Source organism: Coturnix japonica, unplaced genomic scaffold (assembly GCF_054131305.1).
Source record: "Coturnix japonica strain WE unplaced genomic scaffold, WE-NBRP24 Scf045, whole genome shotgun sequence".
NCBI classification, from domain to species: domain Eukaryota; kingdom Metazoa; phylum Chordata; class Aves; order Galliformes; family Phasianidae; genus Coturnix; species Coturnix japonica.
This window is the reverse complement of record NW_028188948.1, coordinates 1,490,543-1,514,172: the sequence shown is the minus strand read 5'-3', so window position 1 is coordinate 1,514,172 and position 23,630 is coordinate 1,490,543. Positions and strand designations below refer to the sequence as shown.

At 41.5% G+C, this 23,630-nt stretch overlaps 1 protein-coding gene across 1 annotated transcript in view; it reads right to left on the bottom strand.

The window, feature by feature from the left end:
- The window catches only part of LOC146752443 (cytosolic carboxypeptidase 4-like), a 73,776-nt gene extending 54,482 nt beyond the window's left edge, over positions 1 to 19,294 (bottom strand). Inside the window, exon 1 of the mRNA XM_085531862.1 lies at positions 18,393 to 19,294. Coding sequence (XP_085387988.1) covers positions 18,393 to 18,673 — 281 coding nt within the window. The 5' untranslated portion in view covers positions 18,674 to 19,294. The remainder of the gene's footprint in view (positions 1 to 18,392) is intronic.
- Positions 19,295 to 23,630: the final 4,336 nt, after the last annotated feature.

Here is a 23,630-nt window from a genome sequence, read left to right as displayed (position 1 = left end):
GCCACAGCAATGAAAACTACAGATTATATCTTCTAAACTCGGGTCTGAGGAGAGCATAAGCTACACTAACGATTTCTGAACACTAATAACAAAACCACTTAACGCTCTCTATTATTTAATATAAAACAGTCCTACATAAGTAATAGGGAAAATATTGTAACAGAATAGGCCAATGGGGAACAAAGCTACTCAAGAAATACGATACAGTCCATTGCATTGAATAGGAATGAAGATGAATTATTTTCCAAATATTAAAGAACTACTAGGACAGAGATTCTATAGTTGACAGCATGGATGGATTCCATAGAGATAAAACTGTGACCATAGGCCAATATCGAGCTATATTTGGCAAAGAACAAAGTAAAGGGTTGGAAAGAGTTCTGGACAGTACCTACCAGTAACAACATGTGATGCTTCAATAATCTCAGTGGATTAGCAAAACAAAAAATGAGTAAAAAAGGAAGAGCAGGAAAGCAGCACACAAAGGGCAGAAGCTGAAGTGCAAACAGAAAGAAAGACTTCTGCTAAGAAATAAAAGACAAAAATAAAAGAGACTCTGAACTGCAAAGAAATTGGGATTTCACTCCCTTTGGGGGCACCTCAAGGAAAGAAAATGTATGCTGAGATAGTGAAGAAAACAATCAAAGATAGGGTAAATATTTACGTTTCTATTCACATAACTGAGAAGGTATAAATCATAAGAAAAACCAACAGCTTGGACCTTGGGGGATTTCTCAGTGCTGTTTTGTTTACACATAGAGAGCCAGCACTTTGCTTAGAGCTTCTTCCATCAGCTTCACTGCAGGGTTACAAACAAGGAATCGGGTCTTTCAGTGGAAAAGATATTCACACTGCACTCCTATGGCTGTGAAGTTTCTGCAGCATGGTGGTTCTGGCTTAAAGTTCATGCTGTAAATCCAAGTAGTGCCACATGCTTATCCGAGTACAATCCAAGAGAAAATGCCAGACAAACTCTCGTTCACCTCAAAGCCCCAGAAAGATAAGAAAAACAGCACACACTTGTCCTTTGACAATACTTCTTTCTCTGTCTTCTGCAAAGTGACACAAATATTGAAAAGAATCTCATTTTCAGTATGCTCCTTGCTACCAAGTATTCTAACACAATTTATGGACTATAATTATAACTCAGGCAGTGAAACATCCAACTACTGAAGACAACAGCTGGTCTCAAATTCATGGCTAACAATACAACCTTATCAGCCCAAAAAAAGCAATTACAGACTACAGGACCTTTAAACCAGAAAAAAAAAAATGAAAATCAAAGACCATGGCAGATAAAGGCAGTGTCAGTTTCCAGCCTGGGCTGCCAGCCAATCATTTCTGATTGTAAACCTTTGACAACCTGCTCTGCCAGGTTATAAGATACTGGGATCACTCACCTATTACTGAAGTGCAGTTAAAACATTCAAACGTGACAACAGTAACAGCTCTACATCATGGTGAAAAGGAACTGAGTTTCAAATGATTGAACCAATGCTAATACTGCAAGGAAGGGAACAGCAGCAATGCCTGATACATTATCAAGCATCACTGCCCTTTCTAACAAGGTTTACCTGGTTACAGGTAATAACCGTAAACAGTGATTGCCAGTAGTAGCACGGACCGTAAGTTCTGAAACAGAAGATGCTAAGTGACAGTCCTGCCATCTCCTCTTCTGTGAACCCAATGCATTGGGGCTCAGAACTCTGTGCATCTGAGATGTTAAAGAATTCAATGCCTGGGTCAGAAGAGCACAGTATGTGTTTCACCTGGACTAAACCCTCTCAGATCTGCTCTGGATTTCATTTTTTTAACCTGCTTTATCTTAAATATATAAACTGAAAATCTAATACAACGCTTGCGTGCTGCTGACACCTCAGTGAGTATGAAAGCTAAAGGAACATGGATGGACAGGTGCATGGAGGGTGATGCTCTGCCTCACTCCACGAACTGATTGCCATGGCTGTACATTCTATATGAAACTGAATTTAACATTTCTCCCTGCTTTGCTTGTTCATCTTTTCTCCCAGCTTGATTTTTCTTACTCTTAGGATTTCTTACCCCTTGCTCTACCGTTCCAAGCACTTCTTTTCTCTGTACTCAGCCAGGTCTTCCTCACTGTGACTTCAGCTGTATGCATTAGCAAAATCGGCTGCTTTGATTAGAAACACAGGAGTGGAAGGTAGATAATAGCCCGGTTCTCTACACCTGATCTCCCAGTGAGGGGTCACTGATAGGGGTCAACAGCTGAAATAAGCGTCTCATCACATGAAGAGTTGGTGAAGAAAAAGCTGTACTGTCAAATAAAACAGAGCACAGCAGTGCTAGGAGTTGGAGGGGGTGAAGTTATCTATATATTTAGGCTGGTTTGTGTTTTGCAGATTTTGTTCTGAAGAAGCAGAGCTTTCAGCTCAACAGCAACAGAGCCTGAAGTCCTGTATTTAACTACAGGGCAGAGTCAACTGAGGAAGTTGCAACTCCATCCTCTCAGGAAACAGGCTTGTTAGAGGAGCTATGGAAGGAGCCACTCTGCTACCAAGCCTGCTCCCAAGGAAGCACCGCTCTCATCTTCTAAACAATACGGCTGTGACAATAATCCTGAAGGATTGTTTTTTAAGGCCAGTTCACTGATGGGCTCTGATTAAATTATCTCCAGAGTGATCCATCTGTTGATTGACACTTTTAAAATACCGACCGTCCCAGATCATTTGACACTGGCTACTGATGAATCATCAAGTTAAAGCCTTTACTTTAAATACTACTGTTACGAATGAAATGTCAAATAGTGACATTTGATATTCTGCACCAATTACTACCGCTCATGTGGGCACATAAACACCACTTAAGCGGAGTCAAAATCAGGCTATTAGGGTGCAGGGATCAAAAGAGACAGGCTACTTGTCTTGTCTGGGTTTATAGACTACATAGCTATTGAGGGTCCATTAATCAAGCAGGGAAAAAAACAGCTATTATGGGTACTGCAAAAAGAGATGGTCTAAAGGAGGTTGAAAAGGATGAGTGCCTGTGCCGTGCCATACATTCCTCGCTTCTCTTGAACAGCCCCCAGTTCGTGCGTCATTCTGACATAGATTATACAAACAAGGAGGCACTGTTGGGTTAAGGGTGATGAGAGAGAGGAAAATGTTGACAGACTCTCCACCAGTGTGAGGCACAGAGCTGTGAAAGCCTGCTCTGATTCTTAACTTGTATGGTCAAGAAGGGTGGAAGGCGCCTTACAGAGGATATTTCTGTATCAGGTCACGAGAGACAAAGTCTTGTTCCGTCAGCAGTACTTTTTATCCCTTGTATTTATAAGGGCAACAGTACTTACATGTCTCCTGCATATAGGAAAGCGCAGATCACAACTTTTACTCCACTGCATTTCAGAGTCAAAGCAGTCAACAGAGGTTAAAAAAACGCAATAAGAGAACTCTGGGGATTTATTAGCAGCCAGAATCATGCCATCAGTCCAGAACTTGATAATAAATAGCTTTCTTTTTTTTTCCTAAGAAAGCTTAGCTTCTCAACACTGAAAACTTGGTGGGTTTTTGAAGCCTTCTGAATACGTGAGCGAGCTTTGAGAAAGCTTCTTTTGAAGGTAGGGCTCATCCTTGACACAAATGTACAGTGGGGATACCTCAGATATTTGAATTAAATTTGACTTGAAAATTCTGAACTCAAAGCTCCAGAGTCATCAATTCCCACGCAAACATGTACTTGCCAGCTTTCTTATTTTCTCTGGAGCACACCACTGACCTATTACAGCATCCCCCAGTTGTACGTGCAGCTACTTCTCTTTTCAATGAGACCGTGTTCAGAGGAAGCCAGCATGATGGATAATAGAAGTCCTTTGACATACTGTGTCATTTATCACATAAACAGCCTCAATCCTCCTAACAGGGCCTTCTCCATATGTCACTGTCAGCTCTTGTGCCACCCCAATGCATCAAAAAGAAAAGTTTGAATATGAAGCATTGTAATTCCTAAGTCACAGCTCATTGCAGCTTTCCAGACATGAAGAACCATTCTATCTATCTGCCAGCTTGTTTGTTTAATTTTCACTCTGTCTCACACATGTGAGAAATTAAGCCTTCAGTGTAGAAGAAAACCAGAAAAATGTCAGGTCTGGCAGAAAAGAGGAAGATAAAAATCTCCAGTTCCATCAGGAATCCAATGTGACATTTTAAAGTGTAAAAAGAGCGGCCTAGGAGCATCAGGTATTAGAAAAATACTGGCAGATCTAAAGAATTCCTTCTCCTTTCCAACCCAGGAAAGAGGTTCTCTAATGGGCTGATGCGAAACTAGAAAGCTTAAAGCAATGCAGATAAGCTCCTGAACTCGGCTGCTTAATGGAGGCATATCTCAGCTCTTCAAGGGCAAGGAATGGAGTTAAAACACCCAGGAAAGCCTCTAGAGATTACCCAGTAGGCCCTGTTTTGGGCTACCTACAGTAATCAGAAATCACTCTATAATGAAAAATTTCACTGAGTCAGTTCCCAGGTGATTTGTGAAAACATAAGAGGAGACTGGAGCCACTGCTGGGGCCTCAGCTCTGCTCTCTGTAACACTCACATACATTCATCACTCTTTGCGCTCCCTCTCAAGTGTTAAGAGATGACAATCAGACCATGATCCATCCAGGCTCTTTTACCATTAGTCTGTAGGAATGCAGCCCCATCTCGGTACTGGCTGCATTCACTGACAGTATCATGTTTGTGCTACCCAAGCACAGACTCTCCATAGCATTCATTCAAGAAGATGAGGGCTTCCTTTCAGATCTTCTCTATTTCATTTTCTTTCAGCAACACACAGAACTGGTCCAAGCTTGCATGAACCATTTCACAGACTCATTTTGTACTCGTTAGCATTTCCTGGGTTAGAAAAAGCTCCATCTTACTTTCAATGATTCAGAACCTCTCAGTGTGAATGGTCTTCAATTCCAAGAATTAAGATGCCATTTGGAATCACAAGTGATTTTAAAATATGATTTGCCACTTCATTAGGTTATTGTTGTGCAGTCTATGTAAATTTCCATTTCATTAAAAAATTTTCAAAAGAATCACAGGCAAATTACAGCTCGAAAATTAGTCAGTAAAACTTCATTAAGCCAACCCTTAATAGGATTATTAATGTGAAAGAACCAAAGATTAATTTCTTCCTCAATGAACATTAACTGACAAAATTCTTACCCTTTGTGGCACTCACAATGCTGCTCTCATGTCTTGATGCCTACTCTAACAGTAGAATCATGGAAGGTATATTAAACAACAGTGTATATTATTATGCTACAATGGATCATAAGTCAGCTGACTCAAAGGTTCCAAATTTCATTGCAAATTTCAGTATCCTCAAGGTTTTGGGGCAGCAACTTAGCATCAGCTCGAACTGTTCTTTTCATCAACTGATCTGATCTTTTCATCCCCCTTATTAAGTATTCACAGTAGATAACTTTATGTGGAGACATTAAAGTTGTGATACAGCAGAGTCTAGCAAGCCCCCAGGAAGCCCATAGGCCAAGTCACTAATAAGCCCTTCAAAGGCCTTCATCCCCCTGTAAGCAGTTTTTTCTCTGAAGCTTCCAGGATGGAGCTCTGAACCAACAATATCAATTCTGTATTCCCATGTATTTCACAGTTCGGTACACAGACAGACTTTTTTTGTGTGGGTATGAAGGGAAAGAAGATAAAAGAAGGATAAATCAGCTAGGGGCAAGTCTTGGTCACTACTCAACCACAAGGCAAAGCAGGGATGAATTCCAACTCACCATGAGAGTATCCTAAATAAGAGTTAGATGGAAATATGAGCTTATGCTACAGGAACAATTAAAGGAGTCAGTCACTAGGAAAAGGAAAACACTGCTGTACTGCTGCTTTGTAGCCACCAGCTCACATTCTTCAGATTACAGCAGAAATATCAAGAGAGGGAAAAAAAAACCTGATAAATCAATACGAGTTTATTACCAAATACAGCAAAATGCTGACAGTACAGCACACAAAACGTATGCTTATTTTCATGCCTAATTTGCACAAGCTCATTCCCAAAGGATGAGCATAATATTCAAAAGTGAGAGCACAAATGGCCATTTAAATGCCTAAACCCCAACTTAACTAATTGCATATAAAAACGTATACGTAACCTCCAAGCAAAACTGCAGCCTTTCAATCCTGATAGCCTGTGTCAAAATGGTCTCCATTACTCTATGGCTGCATACACATTTACACACAAAGAACGCTTCTTGGCAAACCTCAAAGCAAACTCCTTATTTAAGCTCACATCAGGCTTAAGCAAGAAACCATGCCCTGCAGGTAGTTTGTGGAGACATAGTGCTTGGTAGACACATGCTGTTTAGGGACCAGCCATTCCACTTGAGATCATGCAAGTACAATTGTGGTTTCAGAGCTGCCAGGTGTTTCTCAAAGATGGATAAAATGCTGGGGGAAAACAAAAACAGAATACGGACACTGTCTGATTGCATCTAAGGGATTTCTTTCAGTCACTCTGTAGCTCACAATAACTGCTGCACACCCAGTTGCTGTGACTTTTGCCCGATGGCTTAAATCCAGCAACGTCCTGTATTCATAGGCAACAGGTTCAGAGGTTATAAAGAACTACTCTGTAGCAGCCCAAAGGTAGCACACTAAGCAATGCCTGACATTAAAGTACATACAGTTTTGTTATGGCTCTTTGACACCCTTTGGGACAAAAGATATAAGAAATAAATTGCTGTCATAGCAGTACACACAGTCAGAATTGACACATGGCAACAAAAAAAAGGGAAAGGCACGAACACTGGCCAAACCAGTTCATTATAAGTAACAGCCCCGAGCTGTGCTTTTGTTTCTGTAAGAAACCACATAATGGAAAGATAGACTTGATTCTGATTATTTCTGCTTACAGCAACAGAGACTTTTTCTTAACATTCTCCTTTTTATTTAGATTCCCAGTTGTATTAGTATTATGAGTTGGGAGGCTCAAAGCCACTGCCTCTGAACAGACTACATGCTTGATGAGATCCTGTGCTGCTCGAATCAGTCTAAAGATAGACAGAGAACTAGAACAGTTCAAGGGTGCCCTCACCTGCACATCACAGAAAGAGACAAATTACAGCTAATTCAGTTAGTGCAGTTCTTTGGTGCTCTTCACTTGAAAACTAGCACACACACAAAAACATGCAATGCATCACCCAGGCATGGAGGTCTTCCAAAGCAAGCTTTCTTCCCTGACATGTTTTGGAGGGGGTGGGGAACAGTCACCCCTCTGCTGCCTTCAGCAGTGAGCTTTCTACACTGAATGTTAATATATGTTTATAGTGAGACACTAAACAGGTCAACTAGAAAGAGGTTTGGGTATTCCTTGCAAATGGTTTAACCCACAGAGTATGGCCTGTCTTTCCAGCCTTGACTCCCCAGATATCTCAGCCTAAATCCAAGGAGCTTACCTTGAATCACCTAAAAAAGTTCAAATAAAATGTAACAGCCATAATCTCCTATAACTCTTGACTTCACTTTCAGGCTCTGCTTTACAGCTCTGCTACCACAAATATAATCCAGAACTGCTTTGCTTAACATTACATCCACTGGAGCATAGAATTCACCGTGAGCTCAAATGTGGTACTAGAGATTTCTGTGACAGAATAACATCTATAAGGGACTTGGATGAAAGACCACCACGTTTTTTTCCACGTCACTGGAGCAAGGATTTAAAACCCCAATCATGCTCTGTAGAAGTGACAGACGAGTGCAATAAACTTCATTAATACCCAAACCTCTTTTCCTGCTTCTTCTCATTTTTAAGTGGTATTAAAATAGTTTATGATTGTTCAGCTGCTCTGCACTTTACATCCTCTTATGTGTCATAACCATTTGGGGGATGACAGAAAAATAGACACTTTTTTTTAAATCTTTTTTTTTTTTTTTAATATAATTAAAAATTTTAATGTATATTTTAAATTACATTAAAAAAAAATACAAAAGCCTTTAAACTACCAGACAATGAATATGCAAAATGTTCCTCAAAGTTTACATTACTGTTATCATTGTTATCTACTGGTAGAAACGTCACAGACCAGAGATAGACCTGGGAAGCAAGTTTTGCTTTAGATGGTGCTCAGTGGGACCAGGTGCCCCTTAAATGGAGGATAGATTTTTTTTAATCAAAAGCTGAGCTTCTGAACATGTAGGGGAGAAAAATTAGAGATATGGGAGATAAAGAAACATTACCATCTGAGATGCCATGTGATATACATAGAAAGAACCCCTGTACTCACCCAGAACGTTGTCACTGCATAATAACTTTACAGGAGTAGGAGTAATAGGACTTCTTCAACTATAATAACTATACCTTAAGTACTTATCATTTTTGGAGACAAATCAAAGCGACCCAAAAGGTGGTTTAGGATCTAGACTGTATTGTCCACTACCACTTCCTCACTGTGCTCTACTTCCTCAAGCAAACAACGCAGAAGAGGCTCTATCGAATGTAATGGAATATTTAAGCACCTCGTACAGGGACACATCCACCTGTGGAATTTACAAGCCAGTTCTAACAGTACAAGGAAGAGTGGCTGAGCTCTGAACACAGCAAGATCTCTACAGCAACTTAATGCCAAAATAATCACTATTCCCATGCAATGAAGTATCACCGTGCTAATCTGAAGGTTCCTAACAGGATCACAACATCACCGAGCTGGGGTGTGTTCAAATACCAACTTCGTAGTTCTACAGTGCATACAGACACAAGGTCATCATTACTGAAGCCCCCTTTGCTGCCCATCTCACCCTCTTCTTTTTGTTTCATATTGTTTCCTCCAGCTCAAATTCTGGGCCAGATGACTTCAAAAAGCTCTTCATTTTTCTATCCCTTTAAGACTCCAACGCTTTACAGCATTAGAAGTGTGGCTGACTTTTTTTTCCCTGACTCCCAGCAGTGCTGTCTTTCAGGTCACAGGAGAGGTTTTGATTTCCCACTCTTTGTCATTCCAGCATCAACTTAATTTTCTGTTTTTCATTCTCTTGCTGCTTCCCTGGGACATGCAGCTGGTTTCAGAAATTAAGGTGACAATTTGCTCAAACTACTGGGGTAAAATTTGCCCGTGTAATTACCCTAATTGCATGTGCAATCATATGAACCATGTACACAGGTGAACTATTCAACCTCAGCTGGTCCTCTGTGGGTGCATTTTTGAACAAGCAATTTTGAAAATACAGGCTTCCAGATGAAGCTTATTTTTGTTGTTATGCCTCTTTGTCCCATTTTTTAAAACACCATTTTCCAATTGCCAGCCCATTTCTCCAACCCAAGGCAGTCACATATCTGCTCTCCTACCACTGTACTTTGCCAGCTGTTATTCAATTGAATCTGTTATTCAAATGAAACAGAGGGCAGGGAAGAGCGGAAAAGAAACACAGAAACAGAGATGTTAAAGAACAGTAGTAGCTAAAATACCGAGCTAACTAAACAGAGACATTTAAAAGCCAACACGCAGTAAGGCAGCTCTACCTTTGCATAACTAAGCTCCAAGTTTTTTTATTCATATGCTTTTAGAAAGAACTTCTGTGCATATATCACAAAAAATGATGTGTTTTAATACTTAAAAGGGACTGAATGGTCGTATAAAATTTGAAATGTCACTTGGAACTCCAGGGATGTCCAGTTTGCAGGGTGAAAGAAATACTGCTCGATTTATTACACAGTAATATATGAAGGTATATTATGAGAGACAATAATCTTCATTCCCAGGCAATTTCAGCTTTCCAGGTAGTGTGGATATTGCAGTAAAGTATTGGACATTCTTCATTGCATCTATAAAAGTGAAGTTTTTACAATTTCATTTTGTGGACTTTTTTCCCATCCCATGAATAACAACTCCAAGTCTGAATCTGTAGCTTCCAAAAGGCATTAACTTGGGTAAGATGAGTTGGTCTTGAGATAAGTGATCAAAACTAGCCCTTGCACTCATGACATGAGCTTCTACCCAGTACATTCAGCATTTATGTCGGTACTCCATGCCTACCACAACCAGGAATCAGATGCAAAATCCAAGTTCATTAGTATCTGTGTGACATCTCATTGTAGTGTTTAACTATGGGGTGAACTGGGTTCAGGGTTTGCAGGTGCATCCTGACAATTTCAAGAAAGCATAAAGAAATCCCTCATCTTACAGCGTTCTCCAGTCCCTTCACTGATGATACTGAACCTCACAAATCTTCCCTTGGGTGGCTGAAGAAGTCACGGCAGTGAGATTCTCCCCCCCATCCTAAGAAGAAACAGTGAAGGAAAGCAGTAACTACAAAAGCTTCCACCTCCATAAAGTACATCATGAGAAAATGGATTAGCCTTCACAACAGATCCATTAGCCAGCACCCCAGTATCCTCTTTGTTCTTGCCATTTCTAAAGCACGCTGTGCCAGTATTGGATCAGCTCCTAACAAGAGACAAGCTGGTCCTTGCCTGTCTGCACAGAGCCTAGCACAGGCACAATTGCTATGGGAATAATATATTACCAAATGGACTTAAATGAGCATAATAACAAACAAAAGATAATCATACACACTCAAACTAATGCAAATAAGAATATAATTCAATCAACTCATTAACTTTACTAAAAGCTAGCTTTGTACATCAGCCTCCTGGCTCTTAGAACTGTCAAAGGAGCGCAGACATCTGATTATGAACTCCCGTTGTCAGTCAGGAGACTAGACATGAATGCTGAACAAAAATAATTCCTTTCTGAGCCCACGGAACATCGTGTTCATATCTAATATTCATGCTACCTTGAAAATACAAGGTAGTAGCCATATAAAATGGAATAATTTCTGAGGCTTAAAGCTGAATTGTTTAGTAGTCCAAGACATTAATATCACTGAGCTCATATCAAGTAATCTTCAAGTGCAGTGAAATTCCCAAGTGACCTTGACTAATCTGAACAGATTGGGTATGAAAGCATCGAGGGAGCTGCAGGCACCTCATGGGGGGAACCTTTACTGTTTCAGAGCAAACACTGTGCGTGCTTTTGGGACTGGAAGACCAAAGAAACAAGAGACAATGCATTTGGTCCCCCCTGTTCTTAAAATGACCATTAACTAATTCGTTTTTGTGGATGTTTAGACATGATACTGTTTTCTCCAAAGGCAAACAATAGTACAGCACTTCCATAGGATATTGACAAGCAAGAGAACAAGATCATAGACATTACATATTAAGAAACCCTTGGCCCTATCTATGCCAGACCTCCTCTGTGAGGTCTTTTTTGGTCTCTACCAAGGCATACAAACAGTGGCACAGCCCTCTGGGCAATTTACCAGAATCTAGCATTGTGTTGGCCTGTTATAATAACAGGCCTCTGGACTCTGGGACAAGCTCTTATAATTCAAGAGACTGAGCGTATTCTCCTGCCCGACCTCCTGAAAGCGCATGGAAAGTGCTGGAAAATAAAAGGAAAGGCAGCAAAGCACCCAAAGTCTCAGCTACTCAGCTTTCAGAAAACAGAAGCACCAAGCAATAAAACCAACTGCTGACATGAGACTGGTGCCGAGTCCCACAGACAACGATAGCAGACAGACTCCTATTTTAGAGACTTGACGAAACAATAAATTAGGTGAGGGTGTGTTAGAACAACAGCTGGTTGCTAATTAGTCGCAGCCCCCTCAGCAGGGTATCAATAAAGCAGCAAAGAACATCTCGAGTAAATTAAATTTTAAAAACCCCTACTGCAATCACTCCCCTGACAGACCCTTCCTTCATCTCCCTTCTCAGCTTTTTATTTATTGTAATTACTTTAGTAATAAGATTTGTTTCCTTGTTATTATATGTATTACTATGCAGGGCGGCAACAACAACAATAACAACAATAGCTAGGAAGAGTTATGTTGCTTATTTATCTCTGTGGCTGTTATTGGGCCACTGGGTGGATAGAGCAATGAGGAGGTGGGTGCCTGGGAAAAGCAGTAAATAGAAAAGAAAGCATATTCCTCAGGAGCAGAGACATATGGGGACATATTTACAAAGGAGGAAACACTGACAATGAGCGAATAGATCTAATAACTCAGGGGAGCCCAACAGCTCCAGCTGATAAAGGAAGGAATAAACAATACTGCATTAGAAGTGCTGTCAGGAGTCCTGGGGTGTAGCTGCGTGCCAACAGAGGTTTACCATAGGAGAGCCAAGGATGGACTGCCATGTTAGCACAGGGCAAAGGCTTTGTCTGAAATAGGGTCATCTCCCACAGCATACTGATGTACTGAGAAGAGTTTGGTGGAGGATCAGACTCTGGTTCTGGGTCCACCAAGGGAGAAGCTGCAAAGACTTAAAGAATCACATACCCATATTTTATCTTATGTTGTTCATGTACTAGCCAGATTTCATAGCATCATAGACTCATTAAGGTTGGAAAGACCATTTAGCCAAGCTATCAGCCCATCCCCACCATGCCCAGTGACATCCCTCAGCGCCACATCTCCACGGTTCCTGCACACCTCAAGGGACAGTGACTCCACCACCTCCCTGGGCAGCTGTTCCAACACACCACCATTCCTTCTAAAAAGAAATTTTGCCTAATATCCAACCTGAACCTACCCTGGTGCAAATTGAGGCCATTACCTCACATCCTATAGATCTAACCTTCCAAATCATGGGCTTCTGCTATAGGGAATCTGCTGAGACTATCAGGAACAATAAGGCTGCTTGCCTTGAAGAAGTATAAGTGGTCTTAGACCCTCTTCACTAGAACTAAAGAACAAGCACCCAAAATTCTCAGGACGGCCTGCTGAGAAGACCGTGATGGCCAACAAGAAGCACATTTTCACCAGTTATGCCTCACCACCAGTGCAAGATCACTGTCCTCTTTATGGGGACAGCTGAGGCAACACCAGAGGCAAGAGAGCAGCACTTAGATAAGAACCATCTACTGCACTCAAAGAAAGTTCACCCACAGTTCATAGCACTTCCCTGAGCCACATTCCAGATGCAGTACAAGCATTCCTCAGACATGGCATTTTCATCTGTTCTGAGGTCCCGAGTCAGCGCTTGCAAATAGACCACCTTATAACACAGAGCTCAGAGCACAGCCATTCTAAATGAGTAAGGACTGAATCTTATGCAAAAATGTTCTTCCACACGCATCTACCCAACTACCGTTGGCACTATCCTTAAAGAAATGCACGCATCACACATCAGCTAGTCTGGAGAGACCCCTTAAATTGTGCTTGCAAAGTGCATGGCATCCATTTAGATATGCAAGACTAGATTCTGAGAATTCAACTCCTCTTTAACCCTCTGATCAGAGAGAAGCAAACAAGAGAAGGGAAGGGAGAGTAGGAGGGATGTCTACAGCCACATGGCTTTGTGTGCCTCTACTTCAAGATTTAATCCTCAAGGATGCAGTTCTGGGTCATCAAGTGAGTCCTCAAGTGCGGCCCTTAGCTTGTTTGCTGTCTATGTCCAGCTCTGCCTCTGACTACGTGGAGAACAAAATGTCTCAGTGCAGGAGAGTGCACAATAATATAGGAGGAAATAGAAGTTATATACACAGATAATGCTTTTGGGTAGAAGAACTAGCTTGCTTCTGTTCTTCCTACAAGTATCCTTCAAAAAAAAAAGAAAAGAAAAAAAAAAAGGCCCTTGTTTCAAAAAGTAAGTGGGAAACATTAATAGTTAATAGTTTCCCTTCTGAGAGCATGCAATAGAAATGTGTTCTGAAAGGGCTTTCAGAGGACGTTTCTATCTCTCCATTTCTGTAATTGTCAGAGTTAAAGCTTTTCTCTGCTGGATTCCAGGGCGCAATAAACAAAGCCCTGTAAGTAAAACAGGATGGAACAAACAGCCTGACTAAAGTGAGAGTGAATATCAATAAAGAGAAACAAACAAAAAGCCCAGCTCACCTGCCTTACCTATAAGCAGCAGCAAAGCTTACTCAGCCTGTGTTGTGGGAAGGCAGGTGCAGAAGGGAACAGGGTGTTTTTAAACCAGATAAAGAATAGTCCATGGCTATAATCCAAAATGCAAATCAGGATTTCCTCTTCCTAACAGCTACTATGGTTACCCCATGCCTTCGAAGAAGTCACACTGCTTCCAAAAAAATTAATCTTCCTTTACCAAAATAGACTCACCGGCTCCCATCTCCACTGATTGGTTCAATTCATTTACAAAAACACATCAAGTTCCTCTCATTGAAAAGCTTCTTTGATTCAACAGTAGGGAAAGGAAAGCGAGAAAAGGGCAGACAGAAGGGAAGAAAGAGGAAACATGAAAGGGAGTAAAGAAAAAGGAAGAAGGTGGCAATGGAGGAGAGAGACATGAACTTGGAAGAGAGAGATTGGGCAGTTCAAGACCTGTGGATGCTCATAATAGACAGTGCATGGGCAGTCTGAAGATGAAATATTCTTTAAAACAAAAGCACTTATCTAGGAGTTCCACCTCTTGTTTGATCAATCATATCGCAAGGCCGAATCATTTTTAATTTAATACTTCTGGGAAGTGGGGGGGAAGCACTCATTAAACACGGGCACGGTTGGCAAGCACTGCGCGTTAGCATTTGGCACTATTTATTATTGCTGTTTATGGTGATATAAATTAGGTTATACTGATATAATTAATAACCCTAAATTCAGGGGTAATAAATAGCAATATTTATATGAAACTGCAGACTCTGAAGAAGTCCAGCCAAAAAAATCCCCACAAAATGCTGACTACCACGTTGTGACTGCTAACATACACATGGGAGCACCAGGTACGTGGGTGCAGAAGATATGCAGGTGTGAGCAGACACTGAGGAATGGCTGCATACACAAGCTGTTGACAGAAGGGTATGTAGCATGTGCACAGAGAAGACAGCCTAAAAGCAGGTCACAAGATGGTACACAGCTGCATGGAGAAGTGTTGGTGCACAGGCAACTTGTTGCTCCACTGTGTGGTAATGAGCTTATGTGGAACAGTGTGAACAGCCAACAGTGCTGGGTATTTCTTTGTAACAGAACTGTTTGTGCTGTCATAAGCTTTTACAAGTTCCTTTCCTGACCCTGGTTTTAGTGGATGAATCAGAAGAACTAGATTGAAGAGAAAATGCTCCTGGTACACATATTTCACTCATTTCAAGCTGTGTGAAGGTTGTGGTGTGTCATTATTTCATCCTCCCAGGAAGAAAACTCAGGGGAAAGAAAAAAAAAGGAGGGGGAAATGCTCAAGGTCACATACTTCATCAACAGCAGAGCCAGGAACAAAGCACGGGTCTCTCACTCACCCAGTATAACTCAGCAGTTTCCTAATCAAAGTGCTGTGCTCCTTCATGGATTCTCCACCGCTGTGTAGAATGGAATTCCTTCTCTAGCTTTCCTGTTAATCCGTGATTTAATTTAAAAAGACGATAAAGGGATGAGAGAAAACAGTCAGCTGAACACCAACCAATACCTTGGGTTTTCACAGAACAGCCTTCGCAAGATAATCAGCCTACAAGGACACTTTCCCTTTAGTAATTTAATGCCTGTCACTTTGGACCATCTTATAGCACCGTTCTTGGAGATTAAGACTACTTTTACTTGTAAAGAAGAAAAAAAACACACAAATAACTATATCAGGTCAGACCATACATCTATCAGAGGCAGCATCCCATTTCCAGCAGTGGTCAAACACTACTGTGTGACAACACACAGGATGCACTTAATAAAAAGTAGTGTCTAACATTAAAATATATAGCCACTACCAGATCAGCTGAAATTTATTTGACAAACCCTACATCTGACTGCTATTCAGGACAGAGCAAAGGCTGCCCAGGGAGGTGGAGTCACCATCCATTGGAGACCTTAAAGAAACATGGAGATGTGGTACTTCAGGACACGGTTTACTGGGCAATACTGGTTGTAGGCGGACGGTTGGACCAGATGACAGACTTCTTTTCCAACCTTAATGATTCCATGAGAACAGTCGCACAGAACACAACTGCTCATCAGTACTCTCTGGATTGAACAAACTCAAATTATATGTGATATTGGGTAGTGATTTTTATTTTTATGTGATGACAGCCTTACTCATACAGACATGCTTGCATCACCACTACCTTCATTTAGCATCAGCAACAGGACTCAACTCTCTCCATCACTGACAGACAGGAATAAATCCTCATAGTACTGACTGATGTGAAAGGGAGTGAAAGGGAAGGCTGTTTCCTAGCTCAGCCACACACAGTCAGAGCATAATCACATTACTGCCATCATATCTGTGACAGAGGAACATTCTCTGCATGCAACTTTCAGATCACATTAACCAAAGCAAATACCAAGGCCCTGATCGTCTTGTTGCTGCACAAGGCTCTCGAAGTGTGATTGCACGGTATCCTGCTGGGATGAGCACTCTTCCACTGAGCTGTGCCTGCAGCAGGGAGTCAGCTGGGGAAGGGGCACAGCTGGGCTGCTGGAAGAAATCCTTTGTAACCGTGCGATGGCATTCATCTTTGTGACGGGCAGGGAAGCATTATGCACACCCCAGCACACAGGACTGGGGAGGAGGGAGAGAGTGAGGAGCTTCAAAAGAACTGCCAACAGAAAAGAATTCAACCCTTTTTTAAATATAAAGATACCGAGGTAACGAGACTAGAGCAGAATTAATACCAGATAACAGAAGGATGGATGGGTAGTACAGAAGATGCACTTTCAAAGCATGAAGATTCGAAATGAGTGATGATTCAAAATAAACAGTGGATTTGACACATTCAGTCGTGATTGTAAATCTCAAGGCAAATAAGTGGCTTCCTGAAATGTGCTACAGAGACCTAAAAGTAAGTAGTATGGACCTGTTTACAGCTACTCAGTCAATAATGGCCTACAGACCCTTTTCCTGGAAAAAGAGCTTCCCTTTGTGGCAGTGATTTGAATGACAACAGAGTTTAATACAGCACTTAAACCTAGATGAAGTAGAACATTAATGGACAAAGAAACCTGCATGTGCTTCCACATGCAGCAAGGGACTAAAAGTCATCTCCAAAAAGCTGCCAATAAACTCTAGGCCAAGAAAAGAAGCTTTTCTTTCTGTGCAGGAACACCTCAGTCCACTGAAAAAGCACATGGGAAGAAGCAAGAGCAACAGAGCCATGGGAGGCCCCACAGCACAGCATTTAAATTGGAGCATGATGGAATGGTTCTCTCCCTTCCCCAGGCTTCATGCTTAGCTACAGAGCCATAGCCAAGTCCTTGGACCTCTGCTCCTATCCCACACCAAACTTTCCTACTCATCACCAGGTTGAACTACAGTGGAAGCTCCACACGTTCCTGTGTGATATGAGCTCAGACAGTACCCTTCATTCCAGGTGTCACCAAAAGCCACACTGTCCCTCCTGAGGACCCTTCCTCTGCTATGCTCACTCCTGACAGCTGGAGAAAAAAGGTCAGACATTCCCTCCAGCCCTCCATCTGCTGGAAACTTTAATTAAGCAGAGTGAAAGGAAAAACAGAAAGCCACAATCTTTCATTTTTGCTTCTGCTGTCTGGAAGAATCAAGGAAACATTTGGTGCCAGCAGAAGCTTCCAATACTCGGGGGCAGCATCCAGCTCCCCTGAACAGCCTAAACTACAACACACTCATGTCCTGGGGAGAACAGGAACACAAAAAACTATGCTCATAGTCGCAGACCAGAGGCTAAGAACACTCCAAGCTGCCCTCTGCTGAAGCCCAGACCACAACAGAAAGGAATTAGATTAGGACCAAATAAGCTCAAGATTTGCTTAAGGTCTTTACCCTGTTTCTTCAGCACCGGATCAGCACAACCTGACCTGAAACCAGATGAATGGTTGTAGTGATGATGTGGGTAGGAGCAATGTAAAGGCAGCTCTGAAGAATGCAAAAAGAAACTGGTATATTCATAAGCTCAGAAAGACTTGGAATCTCTTCAGAAGCATGTGGGAGGAAACAGAGTAAAGGAGATAGGAGAAGGAGGGAGTTTCATTATACGGAAACATTTCCATAAAGATACGAGCATTTAATAGATCCTTACATCTTTCCCCCATTCAGGTTATATAAAGCATTAATTAAAGCCAGTTATTCCCAGATATATCAGCTTGCAGATAAAGTTTGCCCTGCTGATTTGGCAGAATAGATAAATTTCCATTCAGCAAGTAAGATTCAGTTTGTCTGCTATCGCTAATACTTCACCCAGTCAGTTGGGACACCTTACGGCCCCACACAGTACAGAACCATGAATATCTGATGCACACGAGACAGCACACTGGGCTGTATCCAGGACTTACATTCTCCTTACAGGACTGATCACAGGATGAATAAAACACAAGGCAAAAGGCAACAGGAATTCTGGCCCAAAACACTGAAGACTAGGCCTGCTAAGTATACAGCAGTAAAGCCTGCAGGTAAACCCAGTGAAAATTCACAATAAGTATGTTACTACAACGCACTTGCCATTGATGACTCCATCAGGGTTGAGCATGGGGACAATCTTGAAAATGAAACATTTCCTCAGGAGATCAGCAATGGGATCACTGCTCACAAGGAACTCCAGGGTCCCCTTCATCACCCAGCTGGCGTTGCTTTCACCAGGATGAACACGGGCCATCAGAAAGACATAAGGACGACTGTCTGTAAAACAAAGCAAAGGCATGGAGATGTTATGCACAGAAGCTGCAGAGATACGATGCCAACTTTTTTTTTTAAGAGAGAATCTTACTAAACAGTTCATGGACAGAGCCTAATGAACCCCTGTTGCAAAGCAGACTAGCAATTTGGCAGAGAAAATTGTCTTGCTATCAGATACGTTATTTGCCATTCCCATGAAAAAGCACCCTCATTTGGCCTAGTTACACGTCTCCAAAAGCTCTCTGTATACACATGCTCAGAAGAGACCAAATTTGACAGCAGATTGTTTGAAAATCCCATCTGTGTTGAGCAAAATCCACAGATGGGCCAAGGGAAGAAGACAGAGGTAGACACCTGCCAAGCATAGAGAATAAAAGAAAAGGACAAAGCAATGATGTGTCTTAAAATTATCCTTCTGTGAATGTTCACAATCTCAGGCTGCTGTCACAAATCAACCTGACACATTTGCTTTAGTGGAAGCCACTATCTGACAGGGAATCACAACGATGCCATGATGTTTTTTGCAGCTCTGTCAGAGCACAGGCTCTCTAGTAAAGGGACAGAAAACAATCAAAGGTATCATCTGAGCATCCTTGTAAGCAAACGCTGATTTAGCAAGTTATGCTTCTATGTCCTCAGCTCCCAAAGCTGTACTAAAGTCCTTCAGTTTTCTAACAGCTTTACAAATCATTACTCAATTAATGTGAAACACAGAGGTGGAATCACAGAACCTTTTGAGTTGGAAAGGATCCTTAAAGGTCACTTGGTCCAACTCCTCTGCAAGGATGTAGACAGGTCTGGAAACAATCCCACATTCACCCCTTCCCATTCATAGGCATTTGATGGGCATGACCAGAGTCTCCACTCGAATTCATACAGAGCAATCATACTGTGGTCCAGTAAAGCAACCAGAACTCTGCTATTCAATAGCCGTGTACTAATCTTTATTTTTCCTTTATCATTCTTGCACCTTACCCTGAGATTAGTATATTTTCACTGCTGTGTATACATTAGTGCCCAAGGCGCTAATGGACTGTAAAAGATCCCTTCAGCCAATAGAGACATACTAGGAGTTCTGCTTACTTTTTATTACAAAAACATATATATATTAGAAAACAACCTCTATTCAGCTCCAGCTAGATGCTGTGCATTACAGTCTACCTTAGTAATGCTTTAAAACAGCAACAAGCAAAAACTACTTTTCACAAAGGCATCAGTTGCATTTTGCTATTTCCAAACATTTTCTTCTTTCTCCCATCATCATGATTTAGTGCTGTTTTGCAGGCTCATTGCTGAGCTAAACTTATGGGACTGTGTTGTTGTAGTTGAGAATGAGGCTCTTGAGGACTCCTAATGGACAACAGCTGTAAATAGCACAAAGCAAAATAAAACATGCTCCCTTGCAACTGATGAAAACGGCTTTAACTCCTGTCTCTTCTATACATTGGGAAAGCATGCAGCATGTTAATTGAGCGATTCTTTCTTCAGTTACTCTATGAGAAAACGAAACCACAAGAAAGGGTCTTCACATCTCAGAAATGGAAGGTTTGCCACAATTCAGCTAATTGAGGATACTGTGAGACTGGCAGAGATGTGAATTCTGCTCTCCTCAAGACTGATAAACCTCTGTCTAACATTCAACGTGACAAAAGCTTCTAGAGAGTCCTGATTTTAAACCCCAGGAAATAGTGGATCCATAGGATCCAGGTGGGGAAACATCTCTATTCCACTTAAAACTCCCTTTCTAAGCTTCACTCCCCTCCTGACAGGTATATTTGCAATGCCAAAATCACATCTCCGGGCACCAACTGGCCGGCAATAGTCAAGATTTCTGCACTTAGCTGAGCTGCTACACTTCATTCTTGATTCACTATGCCCCATAACAGCAGTGCTGATGAAGCCACCCCAGTGCTGCTGATCTGCTCTGGGACACACCTACTGTTCTGAAGTGTAATTTTGGTCCAGAGCCCCTTGATACCACCTTGTGCTACACTGCACCTCCTCAGGACACCGAGACACATGTTCTTCTATGTTTCCTTCAGGGCCCAGAACTGAGTTTGATGCTTCAAAATCCCCAAGTCAGTCCTTACACTGAATCCTCCCCAAGTCCTGGGGAAGCTGCCAGAAAGCTCAGGTTACCCATTTATCTCTGCAAAGCCCACATGACACGTAACCTTCACTGGGAATGTAAATAATAAAAAGAGTGAGCAGAGGAACCTTTTCGTGCTACATAAAGCCCCATCCAACAGATCTTGTCTCATTACTCTGTGCTACATTCTGACATGGCCAGGATATAACGTGCCACTAACAAAACCAGAGATGAGAGATTAAAGGCACTGATGCCTCTTGCAAAACATGGAGCAAAAACCCTTTGAGTAATAAATCTAACGTATCAACCACCTCCCACCTTCCCTTCTCTTTATTCATTTTAACTGTGGATATATGCATGAAAATAAGAGCTTTGTTCCTACAGTACTGCTAACTTGTTGCTTAATCTCCTGCCTATTGCAGGGATCTTCCTCTTGATTTTATCTGATTTGGAAGTTAGAAATCATGACATCAGTTGGGGAAAGATCAATCTGAAATAAAAGAATGAAACCCCGTTAACAAATCAATGTCTCGCCTCATAAAAAGAGGCACAGAAGGGAAATGAAGTGCACTTCCAGATGCCCTGACATGGGTTAAAATTCTATGCATTGTCAAGCTGCTATTTGGGCCACAGCGTTTGAAAGGGAACAAGGTTTTGAAATGACACAAGACTGGGATTTCATTAGGAGTCAAAGGGAATCATAAAGAGCGTGTGACAAATTCAACCTAGATCCAGGTCTTGACTGGAATGATTCTGGCCGTGCCTCTGCATACCTCTCATCCTATCAGCCCCACGCCAGAGCCCACAAAACATAGGCCTTCCCTCCACTCCCCCTTATTCCTAAATACAACATGACTTTATCATGAGAGCTGCACAGATCAAAGGTTCAAGTTTACCCCCTGGACATAAGAGATAAACAAAGAAAGCCAACATTCCCACCCAACTTCATTATGTGTGACCTCTACAGCATATTCTGAGAGTCAAATGATGTGTAAAAAAGAGCATCAAACGCAGTTCTGCTGCGTGTATCACGGCTGCATCCTGCCTTGGATACATCTGAACTGCCCAAGGCTGCCTAGTTAAACAAAGTCTGACAAAGACAGGATATGGTGTGATGTACATCAAATATATTCAAGGAGAAGGAAAAAAAAAAACAACTTCAAATACTGAGATCACAGAAAACTTGAGACTGCTCTGAGGCAGAACCTGTGTTGGTCACTTTCCTCCGCTCCCCACCCAAAATCTTTCCCCAAGTTGTCACATTTTCAGTTACTCCACGATGTAATACTATGCTCCTCCATTTACCCCACCTCCTCCTTATTTCCTGACCCTGCATTTGGCAAAATCCTACTCAAAGAGACACATCTTAATGCAGAGGCAGCTTACCTAGTCTGACAGGGCCCACTGCTGTTTTCCAGAATTATCAGAGAGATAACCCTCCCTTAAATACACTTACACGATATGCGTTATCAATGGTCCTCATGGCAAAGAAGTGAATGTTACAAATCACCTTGGTTAACTGCTTTCTACCATCAAAGCTGGGTGAAGGTATTCCAGGCTCCAAGTTGCTTGGAAACATCCCTTAGTGGATGAGTTTTATGAATTCACTCACCAATGAATCAGAATGATTAGAAATGACTGCAGAGACCAATACATGTACAAAGCATCCAGACATAGTACAGTTTAACATCCTACTAAAGATGGATATTCTCGTTATTCTTTTTCTGGGTTATTCCCCCAGCCCCTTAACTCCAAGAAATTAGAATGTCAGGTTCTATAAATCATTTTGGGGCAGATCCCAAAATCCCAAATTCTGAAGGCAGATGGAAATTCTACACACATTTGACTAATATTCCATATGATGCAACTAAAAAACAACCAAGTGAACTAATACCTGATGAAACAAAAGCATACCTATAGCGAAGGATAGGGAAACAAGTCTGCAAAGAATCCTCAATGATGAGAAGCCTCAATGCTTTACTTAGAATCCTCAATGCTTAGAACACTCAATGTTTAGATCCCTCAATGGCTTAGAACAATCAATGCATAGAATCCTCAATGCTTAGAATTCCAATGCTTAACAGAGAATCCTCAATGCTTAGAAACCTCAATGCTTAGAAACCTCAATGCTTAGAAACATCAATGCTTAGCATCCTCAATGCACAGCTTAGAATCCTCAATGCTTAGAAAACTCTATGCATAGAGTCCTTAATGCTTAGACACCCCAATGCTTAGCTTACTCAATGTTAAGCAACCTCAATGCTTAGCTTAGAATTCTCATTGCTTAGAATTCTCATTGCTTAGAAACCTCAATGCTTAGTTTAGAATCTTCAATGCTTAGAATCCTCAGTGCTTAGAATCGTCAATGCTTAGAATCCTCAATGATTAGAGAGCTCATTGCTTTGCATTCTCAAAGCATAAAATCCTCAATGCTTAGCATCATCAATGCTTAAAAATCTCAATGCATAGAGTCCTTAATGCTTAGAAACCTCAATGCTTATCACCCTCACTGCGTAGCTTCGTATCCCCAATGCTTAGAATCCTCAGTGCCTAGAATCCTCAATGCTTAGCATCCTCAATGCTTAGCTTAGCATCCTCAATGATTAGAATCCTCAATGCTTAGAAACCTAAATGCTTAGAAACCTCAAAGCATAGAGTCCTTAGTGCTTAGAAACCTCAGTGCATAGAGTCCTTAATGCTTAGAATCCTCAATGCTTAGAAACCTCGATGCTTAGAAACCTCAAAGCATAGAGTCCTCAGTGCTTAGAAACTTCAATGCTTAGAATCCTCAATGCTTTGCATCCTCAATGCTCAGCATCCTCAATGTTTAGCTTAGAAACCTCAATGCTCAGAATCCTCAATGCTTAGAATCCTCATTGCTTAGAATCCTCAATGCTGAGAAACCTTATTGCTTTGAAACCTCAATGCTTAGCACCCTTAAAGCTTAGAAACCTCAATGCATAGAGTCCTT